Source organism: Salmo salar, chromosome 09 (assembly GCF_965601325.2).
Source record: "Salmo salar chromosome 09, fSalSal1, whole genome shotgun sequence".
Taxonomy (NCBI): domain Eukaryota; kingdom Metazoa; phylum Chordata; class Actinopteri; order Salmoniformes; family Salmonidae; genus Salmo; species Salmo salar.
In genome coordinates this window covers 140,051,973-140,076,742 of record NC_138299.1, presented here as the reverse complement: position 1 = coordinate 140,076,742, position 24,770 = coordinate 140,051,973, and the positions used below count along the sequence as shown (strand labels likewise).

Sequence of the window (24,770 nt, the reverse complement as noted above, 5' to 3'; positions counted from 1 at the left end):
CAGCACTAACCTTTGATGATCTTCATCAGATGACAACCCTAGGACATTATGTTATACAATGCATGCATGTTTTGTTCAATCAAGTTCATGTTTATATCAAAAACCAGCTTTTTTACATTAGCATGTGACGTTCAGAACTAGCATACCCCCCGCAAACATCCGGTGAATTTACTAAATTACTCACGATAAACGTTCACAAAAAACATAACAATTGTTTTAAGAATTATAGATACAGAACTCCTCTATGCACTCGATATGTCCGATTTTAAAATAGCTTTTCGGTGAAAGCACATTTTGCAATATTCTCAGTAGATAGCCCAGCCATCACGGCTAGCCATTTAGACACCGACCAAGTTTAATCCTGACCAAACTCCAATTTACTATTACAAAAGTTTGATTACTTTTGTTGTCTTCGTCAGAATGCACTCCCAGGACTGCTACTTCAATAACAAATGTTGGTTTGGTCCAAAATAATCCATCGTTATATCCAAATAGCGGCGTTTTGTTCGTGCGTTCAAGACACTATCCGAAGTGTAAATAAGGGTCACGAGCATGGCGCAATTCGTGACAAAAGATTTCTAAATATTCCATTACCGTACTTCGAAGCATGTCAACCGCTGTTTAAAATCAATTTTTATGCAATTTTTCTCGTAAAAAAGCGATAATATTCCGACCGGGAATCTGCGTTTAGGTAAACAGACGAAAGAAAACAAAGCATTCTGTCGACGTGGGCACGCGCCTGAGTCTCACAGTACTGTAACCAGCCACTACCCAAACGCGCTACTTTTTTTCAACCAGAGCCTGCAAAGCCACGATTCAGCTTTTTGCCGCCTTCTGAGGGCCCATGGGAGCCGTAGGAAGTGTCACGTAACAGCAGAGATCCTCTGTAATGGATAGAGATAATCAAGAAGGGCAAGAAATTGTCAGACAGGGCACTTCCTGCATGGAATCTTCTCAGGTTTTGGCCTGCCAAATGAGTTCTGTTATACTCACAGACACCATTCAAACAGTTTTAGAAACTTTGGAGTGTTTTATATCCAAAGCTAATAATTATATGCATATTCTAGTTTCTGGGCAGGAGTAATAATCAGATTAAATTGGGTACGTTTTTTATCCGGCTGTGAAAATACTGCCCCCTAGCCATAACAGGTTAATCCAGTCAATCGCGCACACACACTAGCTGAATATGCAGAGCTAGCAGGCAAATATTAACTATTAAGCTAGCTAGTAATTATTCCATTTATGTGGCCTCGTCAAAGATGGAATCTTTGCTATCATCAATTTATTCCAAGATCAGCATGCAGATGATGTAAGTTAGTGCTTCAAAGTCCCTGTGATAAGGTTAGCAATAAACTGCAGTCCAAACTGAACAGAACTACACTCTCTTCTACCATTGTCTTAAATATATTTAATGGTCTCGTTGCAAAAGCTAAGTTGTCGCAAGGGAACTTTTATTTATTTATTTTATTTCACCTTTATTTAACCCGGGTCGCAAAGATTATAGCAAACACCACTGAAACGCTAGCTTTGCAAATTCAGCTATTGTTGGAAGCCAGCCAATATGAAACAAACTATTAAAATTACAAAAGGTTGCAGCATATGTTGTGTAAATGGTGAACTCATACAGCTGTCAACTCTTGTCATTTTAATCCGTTTCACATTTGCTAGCTACCTTTTAGATCGAAGCCCAAATACAATGATAAAAGATAAGATGATAGAAGCCCATCTCCTACTGTAAATAACCTACACACTGTGTGTGTAGCCAGCCAGCCAGGTAGAAAAATGGCAGAAAAATAAAAGACGGACATCAGAGTATTTTTCAGTACACCAAAACGCAAAGTAAGAACCCTAGTAGCCTAATATCTCAAAGACTAGTTGATAAAATGTTCATAAGAAAGAAATTAAATTCTAATGGAAATGTTTCACAATGATGTCATTAGGCAGAGCAGGCAACAGATGGCACACAGACAGCAGAGTTGGGGACAGATATGCAGGGACAGACTGGCAGAGACACGGAGTCTCAGGTAAGTTTGTTGAGTCTTTGGCAACATTATGAAAGGTTCTCAATTTTTTGGACTTGTAAAATAGGAACATAATTGGAAAATGCCATGGATACCCCCACTCTCAACTTAAACTGGTGACTGAACTAAGATTTGTTAAAGGCAATGGTATTGCTGTTGTGATTAGTTGTGTAGTTTTGGGTACACCTTATTTCTTTGATTCCTCAATATACATTTACCATATTACAATGTAGGCTATGTGTTACAGTACTACTTTTGGTGTCCCCCTCAGGAATTGCTCTTGTAATTTCATGTAATTGTCCCCTCCAAAGTTGATATCAGATTTTCGCCCCTGGTCCTCAGTCTAATTATATCCTCTGCAGCAAGGTAGCAGGCAGCCAAACCTATGCATCAATGTGTTCACCTTGGTCTGGGGTAGGAGCAAAGGGGGAGGCCTGGGCTCTCTGGAATAAGGTCTCTACCTTTAAACAGACCTGTGAGGCCAGGTAGTTTTTTGTAAGAGAAATGTGCAACATTTACCATTTAGCGATGGAGAAAGCGTTATTGCTGCTGTTTTCAGAGTAGGCCTACATTGAGTGTTGAGGTCTGCTGTTGACTCTACTGTGACATTTAGAGAGCTCATTGACATTCATCCACCGACAGGTCTTCTAATGAACCTTCAGTCCTCATCAATCGCTTATGTTTTCCTTTGTTGTTCCTTCCCGTTCCTCGTTTGGTCTTGCTCGTTAATGCAAGGTCGTCGTCCTCTCTGATTACTACATGTGTTGCAGTCCAAGATGAAAAACGATTAAAAAGTGATACAAAGTAATGCCACAAGGCCCTAATACATTCATAAGTATTCTCTGGGAAGTTATGTTTTGATATTGCTCATTAGGAAATATTTACTTTGCTGCAGATTAATTCCAAAGAATATACCAGAGCTAGATCTGTCATCAGTTTTCATTTGCTGTCAAGCTAATTATTCATTACAGTCACACTGCTATGGGAAGATCAAGTTTCCTTAGCATGGAATTAATAATGGTAAATAGCAGGTCTTAGAGCTGTAATGTCCCAGACAGCCTTCTATCCTTGTTTGTCACTTTAGAGAGCGTCCGGAGGCACTCCGATTATTAACTTTTAATTGCAAGAGAGCAAGACTTGAGATCTGATAAAACACTTCCTTCCAAATTGCTAAACATTTTTCTTTGGAGCAGCCAAAGACAAGGGAGGGCAATCAGCTATGTTGAGTTCTGACTTGCCTTTGAAAAGGTTTTTTTCAGAGGCAAAAATTAAATTTTCCATGAAAGCTTGATGATTATTATTCTACCTTCTATTCCAGCCTTGCACAGTGCCAGGGGTCATGATGTGCCTCACAGCATGACGTTGGAAGGAGAAAATCAAGTTATATCTAACTGTGCACAGATAGTTTGCTTCCCAGTGTCGTCCTGTTACTGCTTGGAGCTCACCTCTTTTCTTATGTCTAGTTTTTCGTCCTGTGGTGAAATGATTGAGTGTCTGTTCAGCGTGACCCTTTGTTATTTTTACCTTAGAATCCACCTCATCATCCTGTCATTTCTTTGTCCTCAGAAAAATGTACTTCTCCAGTCAGGGGAGGGAGCCGGTGACTTATTTGACTTTAACACACCTTGGGGAGTGTAGGTCATTCACTAGATTTCTCCAATAGTGTTGGACCAAACAATGCTGCTCTGCACCACAGGGTCTTTTTAGCATGACATCTTAGTGATGTGTCTCTACTGAAGTGCCTCAATTTTCAACTTTAAAAAGGTTCAGTCATATGTTTATTCTATTACATTGCAATTTCTATTTTATGAAGGATAACTTTAAAACAGTGATAGACAAAGGAAATAAAAGTTCAACATTTTAATGAAAATGTGTCCTTCAAATGTTTTGTCTCACTCAAGGAACTGTATTGAAATCTTGACACTGAACCGAAGGGCAACTTCATGAGGAGCATTGTGTTTTGATAACCAGACACAAACATGAAGCAGTATTTGTCCCTATGTCTCCTGTAGTTCAACCCACTGAATCCCACTTATGCTTTACTGAATCAAGCATTTGAAAATAGATGCACTGTATGAAAACAGAAGGGACACAAAGTGAATGCCTTACTGAAGAAGCACAAGGGCGAGAATGCAAGATGATTGGCTTCCAGTAGCAGTCACGACGATAGCAGTATTTCTATCGCCACCACTTTTACCCCTCCAACTAATTCATGAAACTGGTTTTACTCCCAGCTCTCTCTTTCTCCCTTTCTCTATATCTCTGAATGATGCTACATGACTGTGCATGACAAAATTGCAAAGTCTTGAAAGAAAATGCTGAAACACCTCATTTATCAGTTTAAGTGTACTAGTGTTCTGTATGTAACTAATTTATCTCTCACAAAAGTCAATTTGGCTCTAGCCAAGCATCGCCGCTCAAGTAGGGCCAGATAAGAACCCCTGATCAGCAGTCATTTTGTTAGAAATATGGCTCTACCATTTACATTATTCTGCTCACACTACCCTGATTTACATTAAAGTACATTACTGACTTGTCTGAGATCTAAGACAAAGTGAGACCATCTATAATATCAGTGACTCTATGAACAGCTGTACGTTAATACCAACAGATTGCAGGTAGGGTATGTTTTTGGGTTTGAGCGAGTTTTAATAGGCAATGGTACTTTTCCAAACACACACACAGCTGTGTTTTTGAAGTATTTTAAATTCCATATATGTTCAGTAATAATTTATCATAACAAAAATGATTATTGACTGAAACAAATCTAGAACTGGAGGAGGTGAGAGATTGATTGACACACTGCAAGGAACAAAGCATTTCCATAACATTTCATTGGACCCTGCTTTTACATTTCATGCAAAATCACAGCGACATAGCTACTCACAAATAAACATACACACACAAACACACACGAACACGTTAGTGCCCTCCCAATCTGTGGAGAGCAGCTTTGGCGCTGCACATCGCTGCTCTGTGACGGAGCCGTCTCTGCACGCTGCTGACAAGTCTGGCATCTCACCACCCCTCCCATGTCTCCAGAAAACCTCCCCAACCCTGTCTTCACTCTCCCTGTGTGGGTCAGCACCCACGCACGCACGCACGCATGCTCACACACACACACACGCACGCACGCTCACACACACACACAAACACACACACACACACAGTTAAACCTTGACTCACATTAATCCCTGATCATCTGTCGTCTCATAAGGATAGGGTCCACTGTGATACTTTGGATTGGCATCATTCATGCACACATCTTAAAATAAAAAAAGAAAGGAAAACTAACACAGATGGTATTACCAGAGAGGGAGAGATAGAGAGTCTGTGTGAGCCAGAATCTTGTGGCCTACAAACAGGTGTATGGTGACATCAATTGAATAGGCCTGTGTTTTGGGCCAGTGAGCCACATATGTCTCTTGTCTTCCATCTACAATGGATAGTTATTTTTGCCCTTCTCTATTGTGATCTGTCGATCACAACCTCTGCAAGCTGCCACGGCGCCGTCGCATTGGGGTGACAGGCTGCTGGCGCGAGCATTCCGCCAAAACCGACCAGGCAAGCCAACCCATTTTTGTTCCAGACACCTCGGCAGAAGCACAGCACTGTGCACGCTGCATTTCCAGTCCCCCCCTTCCTTTCCCATTCCCCCATCTCAGAGTTTCTTCTGAGGTTACCCCTCTCATTCACTCACCTCCAAATTGCCTTTTCAACCAAATCTCCTGCTCCTGGATGGCTGTGTATAGGACTACATGCTGTATGGAGAATGTTCCCCAGCCTGGGTTTGGCTGTTTATAACTCAGGTTGTCCGCCATCAGCAGAGCCCCAAAGGTAATAGACTGGCTTTACTTCTCCCCCAGTCATGGCGCCATCAAGGTGTTTTCTCAGACCAGGCTAATCCCAGAGGTTCTGAGGTATTGAAATGTCTTCCAGGACACAGGGCAGGTTTATACTCAAGGTTTATTCAGACAAGCCCTGACCATGACAGACTTACTGGCCCACACTGTTTGCTTAATTACAAATCCATACTGTATGCCTCAGTCTCATTTATAGATATTTTTGATTATACACTAAAAGTAAATGATCTCACTAAAACACAATCAATAGGAACTGACTTCTTCTCCCCAGCCTGCTCTGAGTTTTGCGGTAAAACATGGCTCTGAGCTCTGGATTGGGCAAAAACATGAAACAACCCCTATTGTTATCTCTCTCGGGAAGGGGCGATGCAATTCCATTAAACTCCAGTGCTCCTTTAATGAACTTCAATGGAATCTCTAATCTGAGGCGGATGGCTGGGCTAATGTAAGACTGTGTGCCCCCTCAAAACACACCTAATATTCTCACTCCCTGAAAAATGTTGCTTGGAGCATAAATATGTGAAATTAACTGGTACACCTGTGATGGCCATGAAAAAGTGACAGACAGGCACACAATAACCCTCCAGATAATCATTAAAGGTGAGAAAAAGTTATACGCAAAGTACATTTAGAGGTAAAATGTTAAATACATGCTTGAAATCCCTCCTCGTGAGCAGGAAGGAAAAACAGGGAAACTAACAGTATGAGACAAGTAAGACAAGAACACATACTACATAACTAATCTTCTCTTGATTGATCTACTCCTTTAAAGAAAACTCACAGAATATCTCTTCCATTCCCTATCTCAGACAACAAGAGGATGTTTTTTGCTCTCTAACCTAGTTGAGAAACTAATGAACAGTGTGTGTGTTTGTCTGTGTGTGGAAGTGTGTGGTGTGAGATTGCATTATACTCTCCCAGAGAAAAGTGGGGAAAGAGAAAGGATTTCAACGAGCCAGCTGGTAATTAAAGAGGAGCGATCAATCCGAGCCACTGACCGGCTCGTGAGAAATCCTTTGCGGGGCCACAGTAAAGGGCTAATTTGGAACCATTAGGGGCTGCCGAGTTTGCAAACAGGCCTGTAATGATGATGACTGGCGGGGTTCGAGGCCTTTGTGCGGTTGTCAGACCGGCCCGCAAGAGGGACGGTGGTGGTGGAGAGATGACTTAACAGAAGCCCTGTATGGAGAGAGTGAGAGGGAACTGGAATTACACCTACTTTTATAACTGTCCTGGGAGTTCCACTGTGACTCAGTATAGGCTACTCTTTAACGTTGCTTCATTGTCCACTGTAGAAAGTCCACTGTAGAATGTACAGTCGTAGATCAATGGCATGTGATGTACATAGGTTGAGGTAAACTACCTGCCCATTGTTTGGTCAGGCAGTACTTACAGTACGTCTGAGTGAGCCTTTTGTTTTGTGAGGGGATTGCCCCTGTGTCCCTAAATGGGGAACCCACAGTGAAAGATTGAGGTGTGCAGATGGAGAGCATGCCACCTGTGCCAATCACTTAGCAAAGAGATGACACTGGCACTCATTCTACTCAGAGATCCTCTGTGTCATCCTTGTGACAGACATCGGACACATGGTGGAAATGAAAAAAGCCCTGTCAGAATCAGCCAAGCGTGTCTTTCTCCTCTTTGTCTGTTTTCCATCCAGCCTTGACACATCACCGCCTGTCTCCCAGAGCAGAGCACACGACTTGAAAGCATAACGACAATCTGTGTGCGCTGCCATGGACCTCTGCGTATGGAGTTTTCCATGCATTAAATCTTATCCTTCACTACAGCGGCACTTAGGTCCTCTCTGAGGGAAACCTTATGGATGGTTTAATGGCTAAACTATTATCAGTTTTACAGGTCAAGATGGGTCAATAATGTCTCTAGGAGATGGGTTGGAAATAGCCTTTAAACTATTACACTCTTTCACATTCTGTTGTGGCATCGCATCACTTCCTGGCTGTACTGTACCTACTGGGCACAGACATCAATTCAATGTCTATTCTACATTGGACCAACGTAATTTCATTGAAATGACGTTGAAACAACGTTGATTCAACCAGTGTGCGCCCAGTGGGTATGTGATTTCTGGAAGCCTAGATCTGTCGTGTTCTCAGGTAGAACGTCAACACATTTGACTTATATTAGTTCACAGCCATTGCTCTTCCTTGATGGCCTGGTATTGTGACTGGAGTGGCGACAGTCAATACCAGCCTGAATCCACAACCCACTTACTCCATATTTAATATGCATGTCTGCGCTGTCGTCAGTCACATAGTGTTAGGCTCTCAGAGAACTCCAAATGGAGCAGTTTTTCCTCTCAATTGGCCCCTTCAGAAGATGGGAGCCTTGCATACCTCAAACAACTTGACAGTTAATTAATGTTTCAGCAGCATTGAGTGAGCACTGACAGCAAGCCAATAACACTGGAACTCTAGAAGCAACAGTCATCTCTCCATCTCTGTTCCTCACTATTATTCATATTTTCATAAACAAATTAGATGGTTGGTTGGCCAGTATGCAAGCTGATCAGGTAGGGCTGCTCTCATTCTGGTGACAAATGAGGATAAAGCTTGTTTCCAATCTTACACCACAATATTACCATACCACAATGTATGTCCATTAGTTCAGATACGCAAATATCTTTGTCTTCTAAATAAGACCCAGCATTTCTATCTTCCACAAACTTGTGTAACTTTACATCATGAAGAACACCAGGTCAAAAAGTCATGAAATAACTGCAATATTTTCTGTACAAATAAAACATTGCACTCTATATCACTTTTCCCAGATGCATTTGAAGAGGCAGGAATGTGTCAATAGTTCTGGTCTAGAAACAGGTTGGAGAATTTCCTGGGAGTTGAGTCACAAGGTCCAGCCGGACTCCACTGGCCAAGCAGAAAAACATTTCCCCAGCGCTCCCGTTGCAAAATCTCACACTTTGTCAAATCAAATCAAAGTTTATTTGTCACGTCCGCTGAACACAACAGGTGTAGACCTTACAGTGAAATGCATACTTACAGGCTCTAACAAATAGTGCAAAAAAGGTATTAGGTGAACAATAGGTAGGTAAAGAAATAAAACAACAGTAAAAAGACAGGCTATATACAGTAGCGAGGCTATAAAAGCAGCGAGGCTACATACAGACACCGGTTAGTCAGGCTGATTGAGGTAGTATGTACATGTAGATATGGTTAAAGTGACTATGCATATGTGATGAACAGAGAGTAGCAGTAGCGTAAAAGAGGGGTTGGCGGGTGGTGGGTGGGACACAATGGGTGGGACACAATGCAGATAGCCATAGTTAAAGTGACTATGCATATATGACAAACAGAGAGAGCAGCAACGTAAAAAGAGGGGTTTGGTTAGGGGGGGGGGGGGGGGGGGGCACACAATGCAAATAGTCTGGGTAGCCATTTGATTACCCGTTCAGGAGTCTTATGGCTTGGGAGTAAAATCTGTTGAGAAGCCTTTTTGTCCTAGACTTGTCACTCCGGTACCGCTTGCCATGCGGTCGTAGAGAGAACAGTCTATGACTGGGGTGGCTGGGGTCTTTGACAAGTTTTAGGGCCTTCCTCTGATACCGCCTGGTGTAGAGGTCCTGGATGGCAGGCAGCTTAGCCCCAGTGATGTACTGGGCCGTAAGCACTACCCTCTGTAGTGCCTTGCGGTCAGAGGCCGAGAAGTTGCCGTACCAGGCAGTGACGCAACCTGTCAGGATGCTCTCGATGTTGCAGCTGTAGAACCTTTTGAGGATCTCAGGACCCATGCCAAATCTTTTTAGTTTCCTGAGGGGAATAGGCTTTGTTGTGCCCTCTTCACGACTGTCTTGGTGTGTTTGAACCATTAGAGTTTGTTGTTGATGTGGACACCAAGGAACTTGAAGCTCTCAACCTGCTCCACTACAGCCCCGTCGATGAGAATGGGGGCGTGCTCGGTCCTCCTTTTCCTGTAGTCCACAATCATCTCCTTAGTCTTGGTTACGTTGAGGGATAGGTTGTTTTTCTGGCACCACCCTGCCAGGTCTCTGACTTCCTCCCTATAGGCTGTCTCGTCATTGTCGGTGTTCAGGCCTACTACTGTTGTGTCGTCTGCAAACTTAATGATGGTGTTGGAGTCGTGCCTGGCCATGCAGTACAGGAGGGAAGTACAGGAGGGGACTGAGCACGCAGCCCTGGGGAGCTCCAGTGTTGAGGATCAGCGTGGCAAATGTGTTGCTACCTACACTCACCACCTGGGGGCGGCCCATCAGGAAGTCCAGGATCCAGTTGCCGAGGGAGGTGTTTAGTCCCAGGATCCTTAGCTTAGTGATGAGCTTTGAGGGTACTATGGTGTTGAATGCTGAGCTGTAGTCAATGAATAGCATTCTCACATCCAGGTGTGAAAGGGCAGTGTGGAGTGCAATAGAGATTGCATCATCTGTGGATCTGTTTGGGCGGTATGCAAATTGGAGTGGGTCTAGGATTTCTGGGATAATGGCGTTGATGTGAGCCATTACCAACCTTTCAAAGCACTTCATGGCTACTGACGTGAGTGCTACGGGTCTGTAGTCATTTAGGCAGGTCGCCTTTGTGTTCTTGGGTACAGGGACTATGGTGGTCTGCTTGAAACATGTTTGTATTACAGATTTAATCAGGACATGTTGAAAATGTCAATGAAGACACCTGCCAGTTGGTCAGCACATGCCCGGAGCACACGTCCTGGTAATCCGTCTGGCAACGCAGCCTTGTGTATGTTGACCTGTTTAAAGGTCTTACTCACGTCGGCTACGGAGAGCATGATCACACAGTCGCCTGGAACAGCTGATGCTCTCATGCATGCCTCAGTGTTGCTTTCCTCGAATAGAGCATAGAAGTGATTTAGCTTATCTGGTAGGCTCGTGTCACTGGGCAGTTCGTGGCTGTGCTTCCCTTTGTTGTCTGTAATAGTTTGCAAGCCCTGCCACATAAGATGAGCGTCGGAGCCGGTGTAGTATGATTCAGTCTTAGCTCTGTTTTGACGCTTTGCCTGTTTGATGGTTCATTGCAGGGCATAGCAGGATTTCTTGTAAGCTTCCGGGTTAGAGTCCCGCACCTTGAAAGCGGCAGCTCTACCCTTTAGCTCAGTGCGAATGTTGCCTGTAATCCATGGCTTCTGGTTGGGGTATGTACGTACAGTCACTGTGGGGACGACATCCTCGATGCACTTATTGATAAAGCCAGTGACTGATGTGGTGTACTCCTCAATACCATCGGAAGAATCCCGGAACATGTTCCAGTCTGTGATAGCAAAACAGTCCTGTGGTTTAGCATCTGCTTCATCTGACCACTTTTTTACAGACCGAGTCACTGGTGCTTCCTGCTTAAATTTTTGCTTGTAAGCAGGAATCAGAAGTATAGAGTTGTGGTATAGTCCCGGTGTCACCGGTACTATACATATCATATACATATCACGTTTTAGGTAAGACCCAGATGCAGACAGTGTTGAAGAAACAAAGTTTAATTCTAAAAAACGGGCTGGCAAACGACAGGTCAAAGGCAAGCAGGGGTCAATAATCCAGAGAGGGTGTAAAGGGTCCAGAACGGCAGGCAGTCTCACGTCAGGGCAGGCAGGGATCAACAATTCAGTATGGTGGGGTAAGGTAGAAAACGGCAGGCAGAACGGTCAAAACCGGGAAGGACTAGAAAACAGGAAACAAACACTGGTAGGTTTTACGAACAAAACAAACTGGCAACAGACATACAGAACAGAGGTATAAATACACAGGAGATAATGGGGAAGATGGGTGACACTTGGAGTGGAGTGGAGTGGAGACAAGCACAAAGACAGGTGAAACAGATCAGGGTGTGACAATACAGCCCTGCCTTTTTAATTGCTTGTCCTTAGGAAGGAGGACGTGGGTGGAAGGAGGGAGAAGCATCAGTTATATTTAGTCTGTTTTTTTCATCCCATAACCCCAAAAATGAAATTAACTAGAGGCAGTAAAAATAACCTGTATGACCTTCCTTCCTGAGTTTGGATGTTAGCTCTATTTGACATCAGAAGTTGTAGATGTGTTGATGGTGACACAGTTCTTGTTGATCATCCACAGGTCTGCTATGACTCCCATAGGATGTTAACTAGGCAGTGCTCAATGTTTCAGAGGAATTGTTGAAAGTGTTGATCCTGCTGAATGTGGGTTGTTTAGTACTGTAAAGCTTAAACATGAATGGAAGACTAACCATTAAAGTGATATCTGGAACTTTAGCATCATTTCAGCCAGTAGTTTTGGAATTGGTGCTCGAGGCAAAACAGGTCCCCGTTTTTTTGTACACTATAGTACGTCATCCAATTGTGTACTACATCATCTAATCCGTATGATATATTACGTCATACATTTAAAAAAAAATACAATGTATTTTTTCAGCAATTTCGTATGATATGTTTCGAATACAATTCGTACAATATGTTACAAATGTGTTGAGCCTAAGATCCCGGGCTGCATCTGTAACCCCTTAAGGTCCACACCCCAGCAGGAATCTAATTAGCATAATAAACAAATCCTCACAAAAATCTGTCAGTTTAAGCTAGAAATATCTGTTTTTTTTGCATTGGATGCATCTCAATCCACCACATCCACCTACAGTATATGGAGACTGTTTAGTGCCAAAAATAAGGCTTGAATACATATTAAAAAATATATAAACAATTCCTGATCTTCTTATATCTCTCAGATAATATCCTGCATGAATTGGCTGGGATCTAACCAACCAGGTTCAATGTTAGCTAGCTAACATTAGGCTCTAACTAGCCAAGCAAATGGTTCTGGGATATGATTAATAATGTTATACACTTTACTTTAGCTAGGGAGCCAGCCAGCTAACGTTAGCTAGCTAGCTAACAGTACATTTTAGCTTGAAATGAAACAACTTTCTGTCAACTTTAAACGTGTAATATCTAAAAATGTACCTAGCTAACGCTAGACTATCTTACCCGTATACATCATCATGGATGATGGATGAGTCTCCATGCCACAGATGCCATGCCACGGTTGCCCTTAGTTTGAAGATGTAATCCGGGGACAGGTGTTTTCTCCATCTCTTTAGCTATCAAACTCTAATTCCACTGATTTCAAAACTCGATCCTCCAGAAAGTGGAGAGCAACACTTATGCAGCTCCACTACACAATATATATATTTTAAAGCCGCGTTCGACAGGATTACCAACACAGACTGACCAGCTCTAATAGACAGAATCCTTCTATTTGGCAGACCAATCTGAACTCCTCTCTCGGCATGTCCAGCCCACCCATTATCTCAGCCAATCATGGCTAGTGGAAAGGTTGCTGACTTTTTCTGTGGCTTAACCAACAAGGCCTGTAATTTAACAATTGTATTTGTATTTACAGATGGCATACAAGTTTGTTATTAAGGCACATGAAAGTTCACATGTTTCAGAAGGCATTTCTGCCCAAAAATGCATTTTGATAAAAAAAATGTATAAATACGTTAAAGTGGCTCTTCTGTGAAGTCGTGACTTGAGACATATGCCTAGTTTCCTGAAACGGGTCACATATAGGATAGCCACTTCAGAACGACTTCCTCTGGATTTTTTGGGGGGTCTGCTATCTGTTGTTCCATGTAGTGAAAATGATGGTCAATGTGTTTTGTATGGGCTAATGTCAATAATTGTTTATATATTTGCTTTTTTATTCTTCAAGGGGTCTTAAAATTCTAAATCAAATAGCAAAATTATCACTGGTATGACCTTCTGAAAAGGATTAGCCCCTTTTTTAAATTTTCACCAAAAATGACATACCCAAGTCTAACTGCCTGTTGCGCAGGCCCTGAAGCAAGGATATGCATATTATTGGTACCATTTGAAAGGAAACATTTGACGTTTATGAAGGAGAATATAACACAATAGATCTGGTAAAAGATAATACAAAGAAAAAATCAACCGTTCTTGTATTTCTTTGTACCATCATCTTTGAAATGCAAGAGAAAGGCCATAGTGTATTATTCCAGCCCAGGTGCAATTTACATTTTGGCCGCTAGATAGCATCAGTGTATATCTAAAGTTTTAGACTGATCCAATGAACCATTGCATTTCAGTTAAATTTTCTTTAAATCAAGACTGCTCAAATGTGCCTAATTTGTTTATTAATAACTTTTCATGTTCAAAATTGTGCACTCTCCTCAAACAATAGCATAGTATTCCTTTACTGTAATAGCTACTGTAAATTGGACAGTGCAGTTAGAATTTAATATTTCTGACATTATCAGATCTTGTTACTTACAACCTCATGCTAATTGTATTAGCCTACGTTAGCTCAACCGTCCCGTGGAAGGGACATCGATCCGAAGAAGTTCCATATAGCTTAGTAGAACCCCCATTATCCATAAAATCATTCAGCAGTGTAACACACTATCCATAGTTCCCCCTTTTTCATACCAACCCTTGGCTGTTTGACAGAAGACCCGCGCCACCCTCTCTAATCCGACCCTCTCACCCTTGTAGGCGAATATGCCAGCTGCTAGTAGCCTTTGATTTCATCACGCCCCAGATCTGCACTGTAATGAGTGTGCAGGCCAATCAATAATTCACTGGAGTTGAATAAAAAGTGGGTGATCAGCATGTGTGTAGAAAGCAGAATGTAATCAGTGCCAATCAGGGGCCTACATTCTGCATCCACCACGATCTTCCTCTATCTGTCTTTTTTCCAAACTGTCAATTCTATTCAAAGTTTTGATTGCCCCAATTGCCTCCATGTATGGACATGTGAAAGTCATGATTAAATTGCAGCAGTGTCTGTATCATCCATTCACATTGTCAGTAACAGCACAAAGCTGAACTGTGCTTTGGATTTCTGAGGCAGCTTATTCTCATTCCATTGTTGCTTACAAGCCACACATATGACGTGACCAAAATCTGCCCAATATTCCTCTGACATCGCTGCATCAGTGAACATGGACACAAGATATTTCAATTTCACAGGAGAGAAAAAGAAAACAAAACTGAAACCACTCACCTCGCCTGTCTCTCACAAAGCTGTATTGTATTTGTAGAAATATCTCTGTCCTTGCCTCGCACAGGTATTATTTAAAAAGAGCGAACAGGCAGTTTTACACATAGTCACACAGCTGCAGACCTCACCTAATATGAACCTTCTTCTGTCCAAGACATGTCTTCTATCAATCCAATGGATTAGTGTAAGGCTTGACCAATACCTTTATCAGTGAACATATGACACTCTGACCTGAAAACAACAGTTGTTGTTGTATACAAGTATATGCCATTACATGTTTATAACATAGCTAGAACACAATGCCTTTCTGTTTTCCCTCCAGTGCCTCCTGAAGACCCAGTGATCAGTGGTGGTCCAGTGGTGAGCCTGAGAGCAGGAGATCCCCTAAACCTGACCTGCCACGCTGACAACGCCAAGCCAGCCGCATCCATCATCTGGATCCGCAATGGAGAGGTCCTCAATGGAGCCATGTACTCCAAGGTAAGCATCAAGGTGTGTAATACACAGTTTGTTTTTTAAGGTTAGAGGGATGGTTGGGGTTTTTGGGGGTGAAGTGGTTAGACAGTTACCCATTCCTGTAGATAGAAAGCAAAAGCCCTCATTCATTATTACCGGCAAAGTGAACCAAACACTTTTTTCCTCCATGTAATAGGTTATGTCACTCATCAAATTACAGTTGACGTTAGTCAATCCTTTCCTTGAAGTTTGTTGTGAATAGCCACTAAGGGCTCCTGACTGGCGCAGTGGTCTAAGACACTGCATCTCAGTGCAAGAGGTGTCACTGCAGTACCTGATTCAAATCCAAACTGCATCACATCTGGCTGTGATTGGGAGGGTTGCGTACAATTCTCCCAGTGTTGTCTGTGTTTGGCTGGGGTAGGTCAGTATTGTAAATAAGAATGTGTTCTTAACTGAGTTGCCTAGTTAAATAAAGGTAAAATAAAGAGCACTAGCCATCTGTGATGGGTGATTACTTGTGCCATTTGTAAACTGTGTTTCAGCCTAGTTTGATTGGAATAAAATCTCCTGAAAATCCAAGGTCTTCCCTGGGATATCTAAAGGATGTTTGTCCTCTTCGCACAGCTAATGCTTCTACTCAATCAAGCAGATGGTAGATGATAAGAATGGATGTTGCTGACTCTCGAGCACCTTCGCTTTCTCCTAGGTTCCCTGCTTTCTCTTTTCAGTGGCAGGGTCCATAAAGAGATCCTTTCAGTCACTTCTCTGTTGGAGAAGCCATCCCTGATCCCTGCCAACCAAGGGTTCAACTCAACCATCATTCCACCACACGTAATGCCACACAACACTGCCATCAGACCTCTCTGGCACTTCAATGACACTAACTCGCAGGCTAAACTTGTAATGAACCCCACTGTGTGAATTTCCATATAAACGAGGAGAGTGAGCGGGAACCAACTCTCTCTCCGCTGTCTCATCCCATTATCAACTTTTTCCAAAGAGCAGATAAATTCTATTGATTGGGCTAGGATACGGCACAAGCAATTTGAATAAAATGATTGCCGGAGGTGGCGTTTGCTAATAGTAGGGAGACAGTGTGCTTCCTGCATGCACTTCCTCTTTCTGAAACAGCAGCAGCAGCGATGTGGGGACATTGTAGCCCAGCTGATGGATGGCAGCAGCAGCTGAGCCATGCAGTCTCTAGACACAGACCTCCTTCATATCACTACCATTAAAAAGAAAAGTGTTCAATTAAAAGCAGATGATTGTCTCCTGAATAATGGAGCTTTTGAGAGGATAATTGGCCGTCCTGCCTCGCCCCATGCCTCGCTCCACACCCCACAGATGATGGGAGGTAATGTGGCCAGATGTACCAGAGTGAGATGGGAGTTACCTGATGATGGCTTCCCAGGATGGCTTTGACCCCCATAGGTCTCAGAATCCCCTCCCTCAATATCCAAATGGATCCATTATCTACCATTTATCTTTCATTAAGGTGTTACTTTGTGGTAAGTTATTGGACTTGGTATGGTCTTACTGTATGAAGCAGTTATTAAAAATATCTGGTTATACTGCATGTGAATGGGATTGAGTATGGGATTGACCTGGTACCTGCGGATGTAGATTGTTGTAGTCGTTACATACGTTGTGAGGAGGCCTAGTAGAAGCTTTAGATGGTGGAAACATCTGAATTTGAGAACAAGGTCTCATATCTAAACCCTAACAGTTCCGTAGTCGGTTCGATTCCCACGGGGGACTAGTACTAAAAAGTATGAAAATGAATGCACTCACTACTGTATGTTTCTCTGGATAAGAGTGTCTGCTAAATGACTAAAATGTATAATGTAAATGTAAACCCAAACCACATTTCAGTCAGCTCCTCATGGATGGACTGAGGAAAAACATAAGGGGTATAACAGTAGGAACAGCCACAGGGAGGAGGGAATCTATTGCTCTGTGAAACATTCAAATGCATGACACAAAAAAGGAAGTTCTGCTAATCGTCCCTCTCTTCCTCCACAGATAAGTTTCCCTGCTCATTCCTCCCTTACTCCCCCACAAACCTTCAAAGACGCTTCTTTATCTGTCTTTCAATTTCATTATTTTCCTCCCAACCTTCATCTCAGCAAAGTTTTCTGTATAATTAGAGAGATTTCCTTTTAAAAGGTAATGCTCACCACCAAGTGAGGCTCGGGAAAATCATCCCGGGGAAAAGAAGCTAATTAACTTTAGAGAGTGCATTATACATGTCACATTTTTCACATTCAAGAGACAGAGTTCCCAGTAGTTGATCTGCATATTAATCTATAATACCCCTTATTTTTTCCAGTATTTATATATTGCTCGCTACATTTAACCTGTTTCAAATCATTAAAAAACGATCAGTCTCTCTCTCTCTTCCATTGTTTTTCTCTCTTGTCAATGTAATTAACCTCACTGGCTTTGTGCAAGATACATTTAAACTAGGCCTTAGGTGCACTAAAAGAGTAATATAATTAATATTGTTAAACAGAATTGTAGAAAATATCTGACTTTCAGTAGTAGGATTAGATAAGTTAATCAAATAAGACCTCTTTAACCCCATGACCAGAACAATTATGTAAATATATTATTTTCTCTTTTGTAGAAATAGGTAGTACAAAGCTTATGCAAAATATCTTATTCCTAAGTGAAATTAATATCCAGTATTGAGATTTGAAATGAGCTTCTGGTGTGGTCTGCAATTAAAAAAAATGCTGATTTAATTTAACCTGGAGCTACGTTTCAAGTTTGGACATATCAAAGGCTCGTTAGATTAACAGCAGAATATTAATGTCAGCCAAATTATTAGACATCCCTCTGAGCCTCCCTTCATATTCCCTTTCACTGGGATTCTAACCTAAACTAATCAAGGAATTTCAGACATGCCTGCAAGGTGAAAACTGTCCATCTTTTATTTGAATAAGCCTTCCTGTTAATTGTAATAAACAGAAAAACAATTAGTGTAAAGGTTAGGTAAAAACAATATACAGCCTGTCAGAATTAGATTATTTACTTTAAAACTTGCAGGTATTCCTGAAAAATAAAAAAAGCTCCATATTTATCAGTAGAAATGTAACCAGCATAATCACTATACTATACGTTCTCCCATATTCACTCAATATGACCTTCTACTGTCTCTGCCCCCTTATCCCATATCTTGAAGAGCAACTTTCTCATTCTCCATTTTTCAGTTACTTTCTTAACTTGGGAAAGGTATTCTCCTCACATGCTCCAGGCAGTGATATGAGAAATCATCAATTTATAATTTGGGCTATTTTAAAACAGCTAGTGCTTGGGTGTTGAGTTCTATGCTGTAGCTGGGCCTGTACAAGATGAATGACTTCAGACAGGTCCAGAGCTATGAGAGAAACAATCCTGATGGTGTCAGAAAGGATATTACATTGACACATCCAACAGCTGACAGCTAATATGTTCTGCTTTAGGGGTGAGTTCCAGGCCTTTTGTAGCCTGGTGAGATCGAGACACTCTTCACAAAGGCATTTTGTTTTAGTGCAAATGCAGAAGAACAATATATGAATGTACAGTATCTTTACGCTATTTTGCGTATTCCTTACATACCTATTATTTCACTCCAAGACAATAGTATTTTTTCTTGGCTAGGTACAGGTAACACTTGAGTAAATGAGGGATACAAATTATATTGAAAGCAGGTGCTTCCACACAGGTGTAGTTCCTGAGTTAATTAAGCAATGAACATCCCATCATGCTTAGGTTCATGTATAAAAATGCTGGGCGGGCCATTACTTCGGCCATCATGGCTATGCTCCCATAGGATGACAATGTCCCCATCCACAGGGCATGAGTGGAGACTGATTGGTTTGATGAGCATGAAAATGTTGTAAACCATATGCTATGGCAATCTCAGTCACCAGATCTCAACCCAATTGAACACTTATTGGAGATTCTGGAGCGGCGCCTGAGACAGTGTTTTTCACCCCCATCAACAAAACACCAAATGTTGAAATTTCTTGTAGAAGAATGGTGTCGCATCCCTCCAATAGATTTCCAGACGCTTGTAGAATCCATGCCAAGGTGCAAGGAAGCTGTTCTTGCTCGTGGTGGCCCAACGCCCCATTAAGACATTTTGGTAGTTTCCTGTATTTCTTTAGAAGATGTATAGTCGTTCACTGGAGAAAGCAGGAAAGTAGGATGATGAAAAGGCATACATGTACTGTATGTAAAAACCTCCAAACTAATATAATGCCAGGTTCCTTAACACTTTAATATGCAGTCAGTGTGTGGCATATCTAGCTGGGTTTCTGCTATTATCTGCTATTATCCGGCAACCTGTCAATAGCGTTCATTGTGACATGCCTTAATATTTAAGGATTACTGCGGCTAAAATATATATTGTCACCCTTGGCGAACTGACAGATGATTATATACAAGGACTTGTGGAGAGCCGGTTTCAGAGGGTAGCTGTCAACTTTCCTCCCACGTGAGTCATAACCTTGGTTTGAAAAGTATATAAAGTACATCCTCAAAGAAGTTCTCATCAGAGCTCCTCATAGTGCTGCTGTAAATAAAGAGTTTCATCACAACCTATTTGTTTGTGAATTGAGTAATTAAATTGTGAATAAACTGTAGAGAAATTGCAGAGGAGCATTTTGTTTTGCGGTTATAGTGGGACACACACACACACACACACACACACACACACACACACACACACACACACACACACACACAAACACACACACGCACACGCACACAAAGCATCAAAGGAGTTTATATAATGAAGAGCAACATGTCCTAACTTGGCCTTGCCTGATATGTCCTCTATAGCTGGACCTCTATAAGTGAAAATTATTCTTTTTTTTGCTCATATCATAGTGTGGAACCTGCAGAGCCAAGAAAATGATGTGATATTGGAAGAGATTCTACTGTGAATCCCAGTAGTTAATTTGTAAAGCTAACCCAGGGGTCGTGGAAATGGACAGTATCTTTGTATAGAGCACCAATAGAGTATTATTTGAAGCAGTATCAGTCTTGACATTGTGGTTGGCCACACAGTGCCCCTTGCATGGCCAATTTGTTCTGGTGGGTGAGCGTGCACTGTGGCATGGTGGTTACAGGGCTCCCACAGTCCTCCCTGAGCACCAGGCAAGGCAGAATTGTACCGGGCGGCCTCCAGATGTCTCTCACAATGCGAGTAGGGCTGCAGCTCAGAGGATGAGCACTGAAAAGAAGATTGATTTCCTTTGTGGTGTATGACAAGCCATGCGCCAGAGCACAACTCTCCAGTCACACAAAAGAGGGTCAGAAACAGATTCCTTTTCTCGGATCAATCAGCCTTGGAGCAAGACTACAGGCTTGAGCATGCCAGGGGTTTATTTGTCTGTGTTGTCCACAGGGGCATCCAGGGCATTCAGGTAAATTGCTGCATTTGCGTTCCAGGCCTTGAGTGTAGATTTATGATGTTATTCAGAATGTTCCAGTCTCTCCACTACCACCTCATCGGTGAACTCTAAACTCTTTCCTTTTCTCTTTTCCTCTCAGACACTGCTTCGTGATGGAAGGAGGGAGAGTACGGTTAGCACCCTCTACCTGTCTGCATCCAACATTGAGACAGGCCAGCAGATCATCTGCCGAGCATCTAACAAGGCTGTGCCTAATGGCAAAGAGACCAGCGTCAACATCGACATCCAGCGTGAGTTTCCCCTCCTCTAAAGGCCTATAACCTGGTCCCTGAAAAAACATTAGCATGCCCCTGGGTATTTCCCACCACAGTATCAGCCCCTGACTCGATGGATAATATGTTTCTCTATGTTTACCATTTCTACTTGGAAGAGGAGGTATTTTGAGCACAAAGAGGCCATTTTGACAGTTGCAGTTATAAACATCTAGATACATTTGAATAAGCTCTGATGCATATGCATAATTAGTTTTGGGTTTGCATTTCTTGTGTGGGTTGGTATGAGATCACCTTGTTGTTTCCAGTGATGAAATATCACTAGACCCGTCTGTCTTAAGTGAATGGGATTTTTTCTTTGCTCCAACAATCTTTCCGCGGCATTATGCACATATCCCTGGCTCTTTTATTTCCTCTTCTATGCTATAAATCTTTATGACGAGAGCATGCACAATTCCTCTCCAAAATAGGAAAAGTAAGCCCAGCGTGTAAAACACATTGAGCTTCAATTGTCAGAGAATCTTTTTCGATCAAGAACTATTCACAGTAAGAGTTTAATTCTGAACAAAGGGATTTCGCATCAGCCCCCTTCAACACCATTAAGTACGACTAATAAAGCAGAAAATGCTATTTAGAGATCCATTACAAGTGACGGCTCCATTCTTTTCATTATGTACGCCACGAGAGGCGCATTCCAGCTCAATGCCAGCATGCAGACGAATGGAGGCGCCGGTGTACAAATGATTAACAGTTGTTGGTGTTTGCATCCCTCGCAGTTTGTTCTAATGTTTTTGTCATGCAAAGTGAGAGGAAGTGTGGTGTGATTGTGTGAAACAGAGAGTAGTGAGGAGCTATGTTACGATGGCTCTTCCCTCCACGCTCCAAACGGGGTTCCTGTGGTCGTGACACAAGGCTTAACAAAGGGAAGGAGTAGTTGCTAACAAATAATCCCGGAAAACAATCTTTCCAACTTGCAAAACTGGGGCTTCAACAACAGCTTTTCACAGGGTGAAGAACAAATGAGTGTGAGCAAGAGGAAATTGACTAGCGTCATGTTGCGTCCCACTCACCTTTTGTGTTACCCCAGGCCTCCCACTCACCTTCTGCCACTCTCCACCTCCACCTCCACTCTTGGCATGTGGACAGGTAGCGAGGCTGGTGTTCCTCACCTCTGTCTCCAGTGCTCATGCTGAAATCCACACTAATTAAGCCGTACAAGAAATAAAAGGCACTTTAATTTATGTTTGAGTCATTGGTGCTGGGTAGCAATTTAATAACTTCCGATGCTGACTCATTTGATTATGGGGTTCATGCCTTGGCAACTGGATATGAAACCCTCAAAATACACTGTTGAAAATATCATTCAGAGGAAAATGAGAGCGATGAATACAAAGCTTGTGTGCAATGAAATACATATTAGGAGGTGGATGGTGAAAGTTTAAACACTTGCTAGAGCTTATAGAATTAGATTCCAATGAGCATTTATAGACAGCCTAAAGACCACTTGAGTGTGAATACAGACAAATCATTTTCTAGTAGAGGAAGTGTGCAAAGAGAGGTATCCATCTGGTTTCCGATTGCTACAAGAGAAAACGGGTGTTGAATGAATAAATGATGGAGCGATTGGCTAGGTAGAGAGAGGTAGACATGCACCCTCTTTCCCCCCAAACCTCCCGTTGACTGAGTAGTGTCATGAGGTTGGCCTGTTTCTTTATTCCTAAGTCTTCCCGCTCTTTCATTCAAGCCCAACCCCCTTTCCTTTGTGTAACCAGCCATCATGTATGACATCATTTGTATTCGGTGTATTTGTAATTCTGTGTGATTAGTTTAGGTATTTAGTAAATAAATAATTAAACCCAATTTTGTATTGCTGATTCAACTTGTTAGCCAGGGTTCGTGAAGATAGCCAAGAATTTACAACTTTCATTATGAGACTGAAAATAAGATAAGGGTTAATATTGACTGCTACCAATGTCAAGTATTACTAAGTATTTTAAGAGTTTATTCGGAAGATAACGGCTCTATAAACGTTCTTCCGTGGTGCCCCGACTTTCTAGTTAATTACATTTACATGATTAGCTTAATCAGGTAATATTAATTAGAGAAAGAATTGTATAGGTTAGCATGTCATATCACTTAATCCGGCATAGCCAAAGACACGACAGTAGTCACCACAGAGGTCCTGTTCACCTCTCTACAGGGGTGCAGTGTGTAGGACAGGGGGCAGTAAATATTGATGAGAGACAGCTCTCTGCTCACAGAACAGGGAGGTACCTGGGGGAGTGAAATAGTGGAGAAAGGACCTAAATAAATACCTTTCCAGCCCTTTCACACCGAAATAGACACACACATAAATGTAAGACTAAGTCAAGCCATTTTGCAGGAGGATGCAAATTCAACATTTTATTTTTGGGGCCCCCACCCAGTACCACCAGATGAAGGCTAAGCTAAGAGAATACGTGACCATGTTCCCTTCAACTCTTGAGGGTTGCTTTAAACCCCTCAAAGCAAATATTCCATTGGGCCACACACAACATTGAGTCCTGAATGGCTAACTTAATAGTACAGTTGCTGTGTTACCGAAGCAAACTCAAGATGAAAAGCCTGGAATAACATACATTACAGCCATTTGTGTAGTCCATGTCAAGTACTAAGAAAAAAATCTATGCGTGTTGCCTTTGTATGTTGTATCTCATATGTTATGACTGGTGAACAAGTTTTCCCAGGCCCCTCCAACAAAGGCTGGCAGTATCGATGCCAGTTCCAGGTGAATGAAGGCTATTAGTCCTGCCTAGGCTTTCATGAAGGCTAGATACAGTACATAGAGTCTTTGAGGTGCTGGTGAAGCAACTACACATCCACACACCATGTCCTATTTTAGTTAGTCTGCTCCCCCTGCATGGAATTCTCTCTGGAACACTGAGTATTTATCAAATCAAATCAAATTGTATTGGTCACATACACATGGTTAGCAGATATTACTGCAATTGTAGTGAAATGCTTGTGCTTCTAGTTCCGACAGTGCAGCAATATCTAACATGTAATCTAACAATTCCACAACAACTACCTAATACACAAATCTAATTTAGGTTGTGCTTTTGATTTATTTATCTATTTCAATGGAGGCCAGTTACGATGGGAGAGGAGAAGAGAGGATCGTGGTGGAGAGGGTTGATAGTGATCTTCTGTCACAGTAATATTTTACGGTCATGAGAGGGCATGTGTCTGTGTGTGTGTTTCAGAGACGGGAAAGAAACAGAGAGCAAAAGAAAGAGAGAGAGAAAGATTGTCTTCAGTACCACAGTAGCCTAAGTACTGACAAGATAGGAAATGTTTCTCTATGTTTAAATGCTATTGAGAAAGAGAGGAAATGTTTCTCTATGTTTAAATGCTATTGAGAAGGAGAGGAAATGTTTCTTTATGTTCAAATGCTATTGAGAAAGAGAGGAAATGTTTCTTTATGTTTAAATGCTATTGAGAAAGAGAGGAAATGTTTCTCTACTGTATGTTTAAATGCTATTGAGAAAGAGAAAACATGTTTCTCAATGTTTAAATGCTATTGAGAAGGAGAGGAAATGTTTCTCTATGTTTAAATGCTATTGCGAAAGAGAGGAAGGATGTGCGTGAGCACTTGTGTGCGTGTGTCTCCACGTATTAATTTTAGTGATTGTCTCCGATCCCTTAATTTAAATTTGACTAATTGGCGTTCTGGTTCTATGTGATAATGTCAGCTACAACAAAAGTAATAAATGTTTTTGTAGATTTAA

The 24,770-nt window shown here is 41.9% G+C and overlaps 1 protein-coding gene across 1 annotated transcript in view; it reads left to right on the top strand.

The window, feature by feature from the left end:
• LOC106612967 (kin of IRRE-like protein 3) overlaps positions 1-24,770 on the top strand; it is a 224,465-nt gene that overhangs the window by 153,834 nt on the left and 45,861 nt on the right. The window contains exons 4-5 of the mRNA XM_082956364.1: positions 15,193-15,350; positions 20,871-21,021. Coding sequence (XP_082812490.1) covers positions 15,193-15,350; positions 20,871-21,021 — 309 coding nt within the window. The remainder of the gene's footprint in view (positions 1-15,192; positions 15,351-20,870; positions 21,022-24,770) is intronic.